This window comes from Mytilus trossulus, chromosome 2 (genome assembly GCF_036588685.1).
Source record: "Mytilus trossulus isolate FHL-02 chromosome 2, PNRI_Mtr1.1.1.hap1, whole genome shotgun sequence".
In the NCBI taxonomy this organism is placed as follows: Eukaryota; Metazoa; Mollusca; class Bivalvia; order Mytilida; family Mytilidae; genus Mytilus; species Mytilus trossulus.
The window spans coordinates 102,132,990-102,147,332 of record NC_086374.1 but is presented as its reverse complement, the minus strand read 5'-3'; the positions used below and the strand labels follow the sequence as shown (position 1 = coordinate 102,147,332).

General features: G+C 32.9%; 1 protein-coding gene across 1 annotated transcript; it reads left to right on the top strand.

Moving 5' to 3' along the window:
* The first annotated feature begins 5,812 nt into the window (after positions 1-5,812).
* On the top strand, positions 5,813-12,865 carry LOC134706173 (uncharacterized). The gene is made up of 2 exons (XM_063564882.1): positions 5,813-6,075; positions 12,715-12,865. Exons 1-2 carry the CDS (start codon positions 5,813-5,815, stop codon positions 12,863-12,865), a joined length of 414 nt encoding a protein of 137 aa, XP_063420952.1.
* The last annotated feature ends 1,478 nt before the right edge of the window (positions 12,866-14,343 follow it).

The window sequence follows — 14,343 nt, the reverse complement described above, 5'->3', positions numbered from 1 at the left end:
GTTAAAAAAGGGTTGATTAATTTAGTAATATTTTCTGACTAACACCAATATAAATTGATGAAACACCCTAGCCGGTAAGTCAGTTATACAGAAGCCATGTCCCTAAATTTTAGCGTTTTTAAATACTAGTAGAGCTAAACACTTTTTTTCATAATTCACTCAACTAGGGGGCTTTAATTCTATGTATTATTCACAACATCATAAACAAACTTTCTTAGGCAGCTTTGATATAGAGTCTAAGATGTTTCTTTGTGAATGCGTTACAAGAAAACATAAAACAAACAAATACAGATGTATAAACAAACATTGATGATATTCATGAAGGTTCGTGAAATTTCGTTAAGTTCGTACATGCGCATTGCGTTTTTCTTATATAACCGTAAGATTAATGAAAAACAATGAGGAAGTACAAATGACAGCTTACCCAACAAACCTTTATTTTCGGACAGTTATACAATTAAATTAACTAGAAATTTACACACATTATGCATTATTATTAAGTGTCTTACTATTTTTATCTCCTGGATGTGATTCAACACGTGCTTTTTATTATATCATTTAGGATTCCGCGAAAGAAGAACTGTAATCGACAAATATTTAAGTCACTGATGAATGTGACTCCACAAACCATGAACGATATCCCCTGTCGAAACGGAACTCTGATTTATTAAGTGCTTAGTGCGGGTTTTTTTTAACAGGAAACTTAATACTTAGAATTGCAATGCTGAGGTTGAATGTTTATGTTTATATCATGTTTTGTTGTTTTCTTTTGAATAATAATCACACGATAACCTTGCGAACTCACAATTAATAAATACTACTATATAAGCAAAGCTTATCAGATATGTTTCCAAACGGCGGAGAGCTACTTGATTCACTATAGTAAGTATATAGTATTGTTTCTTATTTATCTAACTTACTTAGTATATAGACTATTTAATAAAATTGAGAATGGAAATGGGGTATTTACTTATCAGTTTCCATATTACCCATGATATGAGGTTGTTTTTTTGAATTTTCCGTTGTTCTCTTTTGAAATAGTTTCCCATATCATACTAGTCATCGTATATTTAAAGAATACCAGTACCGTATAAAGAGTTTAAGTCGAAAACAATAGTGATTTGAACGCAATAATAATGCAACATTTGTTTTCTTCTTTGATCGACTCAAATTTATCTTTAAATCAAAAGATGATATGTCGTAATAATGAAATTTACGCCTATCAAAACTGTATTTTGCTACCGTCAAATCACCAATTGATGGTGACAACGCTTCAACTACAGCTCTTTTTTTTTTTTATTTTAATCTTCATGTAACAATTTTTGTTTTCATTGGCTTAAATTTACATTAACATGTGCATTAAACATGTCTTGCGCTGTCATTTTGAATCGCTGAAATTCACAAGGGCTCGAGTGACGCAATATAATCGAAAAGAAAACATGATGACCTTGGTAGCCAGTCTTTTCGTCCCCTCACGGTTTTGACCAAACATGAACATTTCGTACCCAACATTTTTTAAATAACCAACTAATGTTCAAAATAAATTTCATACTATGTGGCTAACTGCATTTACAATTTCGTACCTTACAGACTTCTTAAATCTTTTCAACTATTTTGTATATAATTACACATTATATAAGAATGCCAGCTTTTGTTTGGCTGACAGCAAGTGTATCTTTTGCATATTCTAACATTTCTTCCTAATTTCTCACGAATCTGACTGTTTTTACCACTGCCGGTGAATATGCCTCAAATACCATGGTATTTGCTATTTTGGATATTCCTTTTTTACCCTCGCGAGCATTTTCCCGCCATTTTTTTCGGATATGACGTTACGTAAAGACAGCGCGAATGCGTAAAAGTACATGTATAGTTCCCGCGGTATATTTTATGATAGTACTTGTCCTCAAATAAATATTTCCTTTTCCTAGTACAGAGAGTTTAAGTTATAATTCATTCGGTGTAATTAAACAGATTTGCCTGGCGGCTCGGGAAATTTAAGTCCCTCGACTTGTATTTTTTGCAAATACCCCTCCATAACATGATATATCTGTTCAATAACCATATTCGTTGAAATTTTGTACCAACATTATGTATATTATAGATTTTAAAAATACAAATATTATAATTGATTTAAAAAAGAGAGGATCCTTTATATGGGGACGAAGTCCCCAATCACGGTAGAAAAATCAATGAAAAAAAAAAAGAAAATCGGGAAAATTTCCCGAATTTTTCATTCTACTAATGAACTCAAAATCGTTAACTTTTTTTTCAGATCTACTTCCTGTTCCGGTTTTCCTCGCATTTGCGCAGATAACTGTCTTGTTTGCATGAGACTTTGAAAAAATATATATTTATCAGTCTAGTAAAATATAAGATTGGAACTCAATTCAAATTCAATTTTAATAATTATTTGTTATGAAGAAAAAAAAACGTTACCTGATGAAAGCGTTTCTTTTGTTTACATCGAATATGACGTCATAACTTAAAAGAACGTCACAGCTAAATCCCTAACAACAGAACCAAAATCGGGAACGTTACGTGCGGTATTTTGGTTTCTTTCATTAACATGTTTGCATTAAAAAAAAAAAAATACATACAGACTTCGTCCCCATTCACAGGTTATGCCTGCCTCATATTAATCCCTCATCGACTACAATCCGTCAAAAGAACAGAAATAGGCACATGGCTACCTTTTGGTCTTCTACACAGCGCAAAAACCCTATGTTTGGTGAAGTTCATGTTATTTAGTCTTTAGTTTTCTATGTTGTATGAATACTGTTCATGTAGTTTGTTTTTAAATCATTACTTTTGTGATGACATTGTCAGTTTGTTTCTGAAGAACGTTTATCACTTGGGTATATTTCGCATGTCGTTCTCACTTCCTTAGGTCTCAAGCTGGCAAAGGTAGTCTTAGACTATTTTTGCTTCTGTATTTGAGGGACATTGTATTGTTTATATCTTTTATACGCCTTTTCAACTTATCTAAAAAACAAAATGGGCGACTGAGGTATAAATAATGTTCAGCAAAATCTTCATTTTGGTGCAGATCATTTTTATAAATTTCGAGTTTACAAAACCTTGAATTTTTGGAAAAACTAAGGATTTTCTTATCCCAGGCATAGATTACCTTAGCCGTATTTGGCACACCGTTTTGGAATTTTGGATCATCAATGCTCTTCAACTTTGTAATTGTTTGGCTTTATTAATATTTTGATATGAGCGTCACTGATGGGTCTTATGTAGACGAAACGCGCGTCTGTCGTACTAAATTATAAACCTGGTGCCTTTGATAATTATTATAAGATTTCCATGCGGAGGGGAGCTTGTGTTCATCAGATTGTATATGTGTGATTTTTACAATCGATATTTTTCTTTTGTTTAACATGCTGACAAGGAGAATACGTATTAAATGCTGTTCAAATTTATCAGCACTGGTTGAATATGATTAACATCGTATTATACCTTTCATATAATATCTATATAAGCCAGGTCAATCACTGTAATATGTAAGTTTACGAATTTACGATTTTACGATTTACGATTACCAGACTCTGTGAACTCTGAACTATTGATATATTTTGAAATTTTGAAAATAAACTTTGATGTTCATTCATTCATTCATATCTTTAATTACTCTTAAATGAGATTCAATAAACATACAATTCAAGCAATATAAGTAAACGTTACAACATATTTACACACAAATTATTAGTATAAGAGCAAAGTATAAGGTAAATACACAAAATATAATATTGCAATGCCGACATTCCCCCCTTTTTATAGTAGACCTATGTCTATATAGGTTCTTGAAATTATTTAGGATGAACGATAGATGTTAGTGAGATGCAAGCAGTGTAAGACTTGTTATTTTGGCTATTGTTTTCATGATATTATATATAGTATAACAGTTAATAACATGCACAAACAATTTGAGAACACATGGAAGTAAAGTGATTGGTAGGTAACTGTCCGGTGAATTCTTAGGTTTATTGTTGCCTTTAAATAATTGAACAAGAAAACCCAGTCTTCATCTATTAGAGATACGACCTTTACTCACAACTAGATTGAATAACGATGTTTAGCATCGGACCAAAGTATGTCCACCATACAACAGATGTTCATGTTGAAGCACTCTTAACACCAGATGTCCAATAAGGTTAAGTAAAAGGATTAAATCCGCACTTCGGGACTATTTTATCTCCTGCAGCATATAAAATAGTCACCATATCGATGAATATAGAATCAAAATCTGCATTATCCGAGTCCATTTTCTTTATCAGAATTTGTAACGGTTCGTGTAAAAATTGTTTATACAGTTTGATTTGATCGTCCGTTATTTTATGCCATGCTGGTAGCTTACTTAATGAATTCAATATTTGATGAGGATTATGTTGCAACACTATTACGGCTAAAAGTGGTAAATCATCAGATGTACTCTTAACCGAACCCTTGCTAAGCATTTCATAAGACTTAAGCTGCCTAATATACTATCATTCATAAGAATATAATCAATCATTGATGTCTTATTAATAAATGTATAATCTGGCCCTTTATGTTTGATTTTTCAACCTGAAAACAGCAATTGATATTTTTAACAAATATTATTAGCACAGCAGATTTGTACCTGTTTGAACATAATTTATTTTTCTCAAGACAACTGACATTTAAATCCCCTGGGATTATAACATTGCCATAATTACTATAATGAGTATATAGTGCATCTAATATATTAAGTTCCGTTCTAAAGTTATCTACAGATTCATTCGATGGTAAATATGCACAGGAATCTGATGTACAGCAGTTGTCGTTTGTTTATGTAATATATACGTGTTTCTCGTTTCTCGTTTTGTTTATATAGATTAGACCGTTGGTTTTCCCGTTTGAATGGTTTTACACTAATAATTTTGGGGCCCTTTATAGCTTGTTGTTCGGTGTGAGCCAAGGCTCCGTGTTGAAGGCCGTACTTTAACCTATAATGGTTTACTTTTTAAATTGTAATTTGGATGGAGAGTTGTCTCATTGGCACTCACGCCACATCTTCCTATATCTATATACAATAAAGATTGACCCTTAAGATGGGGTTTTGATCTCAAGACCAAAAATTCTTTCTGAGTTCGTTTCATGAATTTCATTAATAGAAAATTGAAGTGTGCTCTTATACAAGATGGCAATACCACCTTTACCATGATATGCGTTATAAAAAATAGGCAAGGAATCAACTTGTCATACACAATTATATCCTTGTTCAATACTTGACAAATAATTTAAGGATCTGGTTTTAAGTTTATGTTCAGAGATATTACAAATATCACAGTTATTACTTCTTACTAAATTACCCAAACATACAGTAGAATACATAATACCTCTTACATTCCATGCTAAAAGTTTTAAGACTAGACATTATAAAAAACAAGGTTACTAAGGTAACAAGGGAAAATAATAGTTTACACTGCATTTTGATTATTTATTAAGAGTCTGGTTCATGATGATTCCATTCACGGTTGCTTGCCATTTTCTACAATACACGCCTTTCGGCCAAAAGTTTTCTGTTTCGAAAATTCTTGCATAGTTTTCTGCGATGTTAAACTTTGCAGATATCCGACGATCTTTGTTCCTTGTGCTAAACAAACGTAAGTATGTTACATGTACTTTTTTAGTTTCTAAGAAACTTAAAATTCCGGCTCGTGTAGATTTTGAGTCAATTTCTGACAAGTAATACCTAGCCGTTGTATTCTTTGTATTGCAGATGTCTTTTTTTAACGGAAAACTTCCACGACTGGTGCTTGGAGTTTTAATATGCTTTGTTGTCATGGATACAACTTACGGAGCATGTTGTCGTAAATTTAAAGAAAAGTACTGCAGGGACTGCACTAAAGGTACTCCTTGTTGTGGACATAATAAATGCAACATCTTCTGCTGTGGATGTAGGTGTCGCAGAGAACCGAGTGGTAAAGATTGTGTTGTAAATCAAGGTGCATGTGAGTGTTACAAGGAAAAGGGAAAACGTAGCGTACCATTTCCCACTACCGACATGTCAGCATATGTGACGTTTATGGATCTAGATATCAACAAGTTAGTATACATTTATTTATTAACAATTGTACATTCAATTTATCTTCAAACTCCTTGATTCTTAAGTAGGAAGACGAAACGCGCGTCTGATTTACTTAATTATAAGACTTAGTATGATATCTTTGATTGGTTTTATATACCAGAAAATTAAAACATAATGCAAGATATACATTCTTATGACAAAAATGTATGATGGATGTGTACGGATTGATTGCTTAGACTTAGAGGCGTGATTATTTTTTATTAGTTATTAATAGCTTTGAACTAGCTGTCAGATAACTGCGAGTACTCCCAGATCTGTTCGTTGTGTCTTTTTGTGTCGGGATGTATAAGTACCCGGCCACGTCTACTTTTAATTTTTGTCTATCTGATGAGTTAAGCCTTTTTCAACTGATTTTTATAGTTCGTTCTTTATGCTGTACTGTTATAACACTGTCCCAGGTTAGGGGGGGTTGGGATCCCGTTACCATGTTTAACACCGCCACATTACTTATGTATGTGCCTGTCCCAAGTCAGGAGCCTGTAATTCAGTGATTGTCGTATGTTTATGTGTTACATATTTGTTTTTCGTTCAATTTTTTACATAAATAATGCCGTTAGTTTTCTCGCTTGAATTGTTTTACATTGTCTTATTGGGGCCTTTTATAGCTGACTATATGCAGTATTGGCTCTGCTTATTGTTGAAGGCCGTACGGTGACCTATAATTGTTAATGTTTGTGTCATTTTGGTCTTTTGTAGATAGTTGTCTCATTGGCAATCATACCACATCTTCTTTTTTTATATATTACATGTAATATGGCGAGTTCCGAAATAGAGGTTACGTTCTCTTTACAACGCTACGTTTGATAGTTTACCGAAGCAATGTCACCACTGTTTCGGAGTTTGGTTATATAGTTTTGTTCAGTTCTGTTGCTGTTACATTGATGATAATTTCTGTTTATACATATGTATGCATGGTGCGTGGTTTATATTTTACGTTTTTGGCGGTAGAATGCTATTTTACTGACCAGTGTAGGATAAATTGGTTGTTAAAATAACTTTTTACAAAACTTTGATTTTTTTCAAATACTTTCTTCAAGGTGTTTCTACCTCAGGAATATGTTATCTTAGCTGTATTTGGCAAAGTTGTAGGAATTCTGTCCTCAATGCTCTTGAACGTCGTACTTCATTTGGCCTTTTTTACATTTTTTTATTCAAGCGTCACCGGTGGGTCTTTTGTAAACAAAAAGCGCGTCTGGTGCAAATATAAAGTTTCAATCTTGGTAATTTTAATGAGTTTGTTTACAACCACTGGTTCGCTGCCACTGCTGGTAGAGTTTTAATTTCCCAAAGGGTATCAGCAGCCCATCAGTCAACACTGTGTTGACTTGAGTTTTCATGGACGACGTGAAACCAAGTCTCATATATCTGACTCGATACGGTTATTTCCCGAAGGAATTGTTTGATAAAACCTGGCTTTACAGATAGATAAAACTCGTTGTATAGCTAGCTTAACCTTTTTTTTTAAAAGCTTCTATAAGTAAAATCACAAAAATATTGAACTCCGAGGAAAATGCGATCGGAAAGTCACTAATAACACGGCAAAATCAAATGACAAAACACATCAAAACACATCAAACGAATGGACAACAACTGTCATATTCCTTACTTGGTAAAAAGGAACCAATGAGTGAGACAAGGATATCAGAAAATTGTTCTGACACATTAGGATTGCCACCAAACAAGAATGTTCAACACATATACAATTCTTATTTAGACAAAGATAAAACATTCCTCCTGGACCTAGATATAGCACCCCCTGTGACATGAATGATAAAACTTTGGAAATATCAAGTCTGCTCCGAATTGTCTCTTTCTACATTTAAAGCTTTAATGCCAATAAAAACTACTTTGGTGAACTTATTGATAAACATCATATTGTGCTAATACAAGAACCTTGGCATTAAAACTGTGAAAAAGAGTTATTGAAACAACATCATTCAGATTTTATAACCTCCTGATGACAAATTATGATAATGGACCCTTATCATCAATCAGTAGACAAAGACGTTTTGGAGGTATTGCAATTTTGTTTAGAAAGTCCATTTCAACAGAATTCAGACTATCAAAATTTCAACTAAAAAGACCCAATATGTCTTATAAAATGTATATACCCCTCAAGAGGTGCCGATAAATGACATGATGCTTTTAGACATCTTGAAAGAATTATTACTAAAATATCAATGAACTCATTCAATTATTATCGCCAGCGATTTTAGTGCTTCATTTCATAGACGATTCAAGAACACTCAAGATGAACTATTTTTAAAGACAATCGAATAGTGCTACCATTTTACTATAATAAAGACCATACATATGATCAAGGTGATTCAAAATCACAGATAGAATACATCCTAACAAAACCTCGAGAGAATGATGACAAATCAACTGAATATATGCAGGTGAAAATCTTAAGAGAAGGCCATAGTACCTCAGATCATTATCGCGTCTCTGCTGAATTTTCTGTTAGATTACAGACTACTCAAAAACAATTAAGTGGGGATATTGTGTTTAAGATTATTTGGGAAACGGTTGACAAAACAAGCTGTGAATAAAATTTAAAGGAGGAACTAAAAGATAAAAAGTATCTGAATATGAGAACAAGCTACAAACCAACTAATAGCTGGCCTTACTAACGCTTTAAATTTGAGCTATGCCCGTAGGAAATCCAAATGTAGTAGAAAAAAGAAGATCAGCTGGTCCCCACAATTTGTAAAGGTGTAAGTGTCTAAAAAGGTGCATTCTATCTGTGGAAAAACGGGTGTTTCACCTCCTTCAAAATATATCATTCACAACTTGAAGAGACTAGAGATGAAACGTTCCGTCAGATCAATACAAAGGCAACAAACCGCTGACAAAATAATTAATCTTCATTAAGAGATTATAATGACTTCAGATTTGGACAAGGATCTTTTTTTTTCGACTTATAAAAACTCAACGGTTCTTTTCTTCATATTTCACACCCATCCATGGAACTGAACAAAAAGCATCATCAACTCCAAATGAGATATTAAAATAATGTCTTCAAAGAACACTTTGAAAACTTAGCTACGATCAATTAAAATCCTTCCATCAACATTGACCTGGTTAATCTTGTCAAATTAGACATTGTTTACATCTGTGAAAACCAAGAAATAACAATTCAACCTGTTACCTCAACAAAAATCACAAAGCGTATATCTATATTAAAAAGAAAAAGGCTGGTGGTGAAGAAGGCTTAACTGCAGAACACCTAATTTAAGGTGGCACAGAATTGACTGTATTCCTGGTTACCTTAATTAAAAATATCTTCTATACAAGGCATCTGCAAAAAGTCATCAAAGAAGTCCTGCTGACCCCAGTCCACAAAAAAGACAAAGACCCTACCATGCCATCAACTATAGAGGCATCACAGTCATTTCCATCATATGTTAGATTTTGGAACTTTGTATTAGAGCTAGAATCGAAAGTACACTAAATAAACATCAAAACAAGTTTCACTAAAGGTGCATCCTCGATTAATATTGCTCTTCTCATCTCTGAAGCAATTAACGAAGCCAAAAATAAAAAAAACTATTGTCTCATTCTAATAACTCTGGATGCAGAAAAAAAGCATTTGACGTTTGACCATATCCACCTATTTTGGAAATTCTATCACCAATGAAATAATGGAGCCCTATGGTTACCAGTTAAAAGGAACTGTAAAACAAAACAACTACAGAAGTTAAATTTCAAGGATACATTTCTGAAACATTTGTAGTTGAGCAGGGAGTCAAACAAGGTGGAATTCTCTCTGCCAATTTTTACAAGGCTTATAATAAAAATATCGTAGAAACTCTTGAAACCACAAACATTGGAATTAAAATAGGAACCAATAACATGGGCTGACCAACGTGCGTAGATGACATAATGCTATGTGCTAGTTCAGAACATGATGTATCAATCCAATCCTGCATCATTGACAACTGTATCAAAAACGATCGGGTAAAGATAAACAGCAAACAACTGAAATTCTGCTGACAAAATTTTTAATGACAAAATAGATGAAAAGCAAAACATCAAATATTTAGGTATCTAAAAACAAGAGAAAAATAATCCAATCGCAGAAAAAAGAATATCTGCTGCAAGAGCTACATTGTATTCACTATTAGGCGCAGGATTACATGGAATAAATAGTATACATCCACTATTATCGTATAAAAACATTAACGGTACCAATTTTCTTGCACCAGATGCGCATTTCGACAATACATGTCTCTTCAGTGATGCTCGTGGCAAAATATTTGAAATCCAAAGATTATATAAAAGATGACGAGATATAATCCAAAAGGTCCAAAAATTGAAGCCAAATCCGTGAAAGGAATCAGAGCTTTGCGCGAGGGAGATACATTCCTTGATTTATAATATCAAGAAACAGCAAATTTTAATATCACAAAAAACACGTAATTTCATGGCAGTACCGAAGTGCTGGCTACTGGGCTGGTGATACTCTCGGAGAGTAATAGTCCACCAGCAGAGGCATCGACCCAATGGTAGAAATAACATTAACGGTACCAATTTTCTTGCACCAGATGCGCTATATATAAACTATGGCGGACATACGTTATGCCGAGAATGCTCTATGGAATTGAAGTTCTCAACATTACTAAAAGAGATGTCCAAAAATTAGCTTTTCAGAAAAAAAACATTTAAACAAATTCTATGTTTACCACACAGAACTGCCGATGCTGCTATCTATATCTTGGTCGGAACAGAATCTATTGAGCAACTCATACATATAGCTGTCATGTCCTTATTTCTAAGAATATCAAAAAATCCAAACTCTATTAAGTGTAAAATTGCAATTAGACAGCTAGCAACAAAAGGTGATAAATCAAATAGTTGGTATAAACATGGACAAAATCCTCAGATCTTATGATCTTCCATCCGCACTTGAGACTAAATCCACAGAAAAATTGGAAAAGATTGACCTACGACGTCATAGACTAAAACTGGAAATATAGATGGACCGAAATTGCTTGAGGCAAAACAACACTCAAATGTATGGAAATTAACAACTATAATTGTAAGAAACCAAACTTCTGTTGGAGCAGTGTCAGAGATCATAAAAGAGATGTTATCAAAGGGATAATAAAATCCAGGATACTTACAAAACCTTAAATATTACAAACCGATTTGACGAAAAAAAATCTGCAGATTGCAAATTGTGCATGGTAGATCCTGAGAATTATATACACTTTCTAGTCGTGTGTGAAAGTCTGAATTGTGTGAGAAAAATTCATCACAATAGACTAAGATCCCTACTGGAGGATAATCATATCCCTTATTCCAGTGTAATTAATTCTGATGAGGACCTTCTCGAATTCTTGGTTGACTGTTCTAGGAACAACCTTATAACTGTGCCCCAGCAGAGAGACTAAGAACGAATCTACAAAGATTGGATCTATGCATTGCATGCTGAAGGTATAACACCACTAATTCGGGCCCGGCCAGAAAGCACATACCAGAAAGTAGTACATATTTAACGCAAAATAGTTCCTACGCATGAGTGTAACTTTCAAAATATGTAGGATATTTAGGTTTTTTTTGGCATCAAATGAAAGCTGAAGGACTGGTGATCATTGGAGAACACTTTTGGGCTTTTAATTTTAAATATTTAAAAAACTGCAGCAAATTTTAAATAGAGGGTACATTTGGTATTTTTGTCAAATCTGAAGTACTTCGAAAGTTGTTTTGGTACATCCGAAGTTCCGGGAACCAGTTCTTTCTTATATGCCATGTAAGGTATGTTGATTTTTTCAGTAGAAGACACCATAAAGTGTTGCTTTGACATGAAATGATTGCCACTTTATTTGAACTAAAAATGAAAGAAGTGTGCCTGGTTGAAATGGAGGAATTTAACATAGAAAGTAATGGGACCATGAATTAGTTGTGTACTTCCTGAAAGAGCCTAACCTTTAAAAAATTAATAAACAATCTGTTAGAGTTCGGTGCTGAACTTGCAAGTGGCTGTATGTCGTGGGAATGTAACATGTAACAAATATTATACTATTTATGTGTATACACTAAATTAAATACTAGGTGATATAGCAAAGTACTTAGTAGTTAAAATCATAACAAGAGCATATGAATATCAAATACTCCTGTAAATAATCTTGTAGACCCAAAATTGTGTTGACAAATTTTACTGTTTTATTTAAAACTAATTTTTATAGTTTTTTATTCTTATTTTCATCGTTTACCATTTCAGAATTTAAGTTCATATAAACTAAATATGAAACTACACAAGTGTAGTGCATAAATTTACACATCACTAACACATATAAGTAATTCATATCACTTTCCTTTAACTATCCATTTTAAAATGTATAGTGTACATACAAGTTCCTGTTTTAACTAATTTTTAGTTTTATCCTATTCTAACTCTGTTACTATTATCTTAAAATTTCAACTAGTACATAACATTTTAAATAACGCAATTTTGAAAATAAACAAAAAATTTTAATTCGGTGACTCTGTAGTTAGGGTGTACTTCCTGAAGAAGAAGAAGGTTCAGTGATTTTTAAATGTAGAAAATGGTTGATTGAACCTGAACTAATTTTGCCCTTTTGTTTCTGCAGGAATGGAATGATGGATCAGGTTGAGTTTACTTCAGCGTTGGAACAGATGCAAATAACAGACAACGTGACTGTGTTTCATCACTGGTCAATCATGGACGAAGACAAAGATGGAATTATAAGTCTCGAGGAATTTGACAGAGAAAAATTATAGTTAGCCTAGATCATGTTTTATATGTACTGACATGTTTTATAAGTGAAACATGAAAAAAAAAATCACATGAAATAAAATGAAACAAAAAATCGCATTATATCGTTAATATTAGCAGTAAATTTTAGCTTCTTCTCTCACTGATTCCTTAACAAAAAGGTCAGAACTCTGAGATTAATTTCAACATAATGCATAGATTAATCAGCTACTTTTTATGATATTTTAAAAAATCTAAGGTTTTTTTGTTTCGTAACTCAACTTCAATCGTTGATTAATTACACAAGACTGTACGAAAAAAGGGAAAACATCACAAAAATAGTCACAGAAAAGCAAACAATATCGAAGCAAAAACAAATGCTACGAGAAAAAAAAAACATAAAATGAACTATCCAAATAAATCCATGACAAAAAAATGACAAAATTTATACTTAAAGTCATAAGAAACCTCAAATTAAAAAAAAATATGCACATGTTTTTTATAACTAAATGGATAGTTTTCATTATACAACTTATGTACATATATTTTTTTCTGAAGAAAAATATTCATATTGATTCACTCAAGGATATTTGCATCGGAAATACACACATTAATTTCGAAACCAGTTTTTGGCATGATACGGGCTATGTTTTTCTCATATATTTTATGGTGGTAGGATACTTAACCCACGACTGGGGGGATTATGCTTGATTTTCATATGATTAAGACATAAAAGAAGACGAAATATACCAAAGGGACAGTCAAAAATGTAAAAAAAAACTGACAACGCCATGGCTAAAAATGAAAAAAACAAAAAGACAAACAAACAAAAAAACACATGACTTAACATAGAAAAGTTAAGAATAAACAACACGAACCCCACCAAAAACTAGGGGTGATCTACGGTGCTCTGGAAGGGTAAGCAGATCCTCCCCACATGTGGCACCATTTTGCTTTTATGATAACAAATCCGGTATAAAGTCTAATTCGGTAGTTCAAATTCATGAAAAGGAAGAGGATTGTAGTTACGACGTTAGGAACATATCCGATATCATTTGTGAAACGGTTATTCCGTGCGTTTATACTTTATTTGCTATATGTATAGGTGGAAGACTGAGATTTGATAAAACATGTTTAACACTATCCAAAGTCGGGAACCTCGGGCCTTTGTTAGTCTTGTAGATTTTTTAATAATACCAGTAGTTCATTTATATAGTTTTGGTTTGACAGCGACGCCCATATTTACTAAACTAGTACATATTTTTATTTCGGGTCCAGCTGAGGCTGCGGAATTTTTCGCTGCGTTGAATACCTATTCGTTGCCTTCGGCTGTTATCTACTATTTTATCGGATTGTTGTCTATTTGACATATATCGCATTGTAGTCAAAAACGATCTATTCGGACTCTGTTTATACTGTTAAGAAGTTCTTATTTTCCTATACAAAAGAACAACATGTTGAATTTTTGTCCTAAATTTTATTATTTCTTTTCAAATATAAAAAA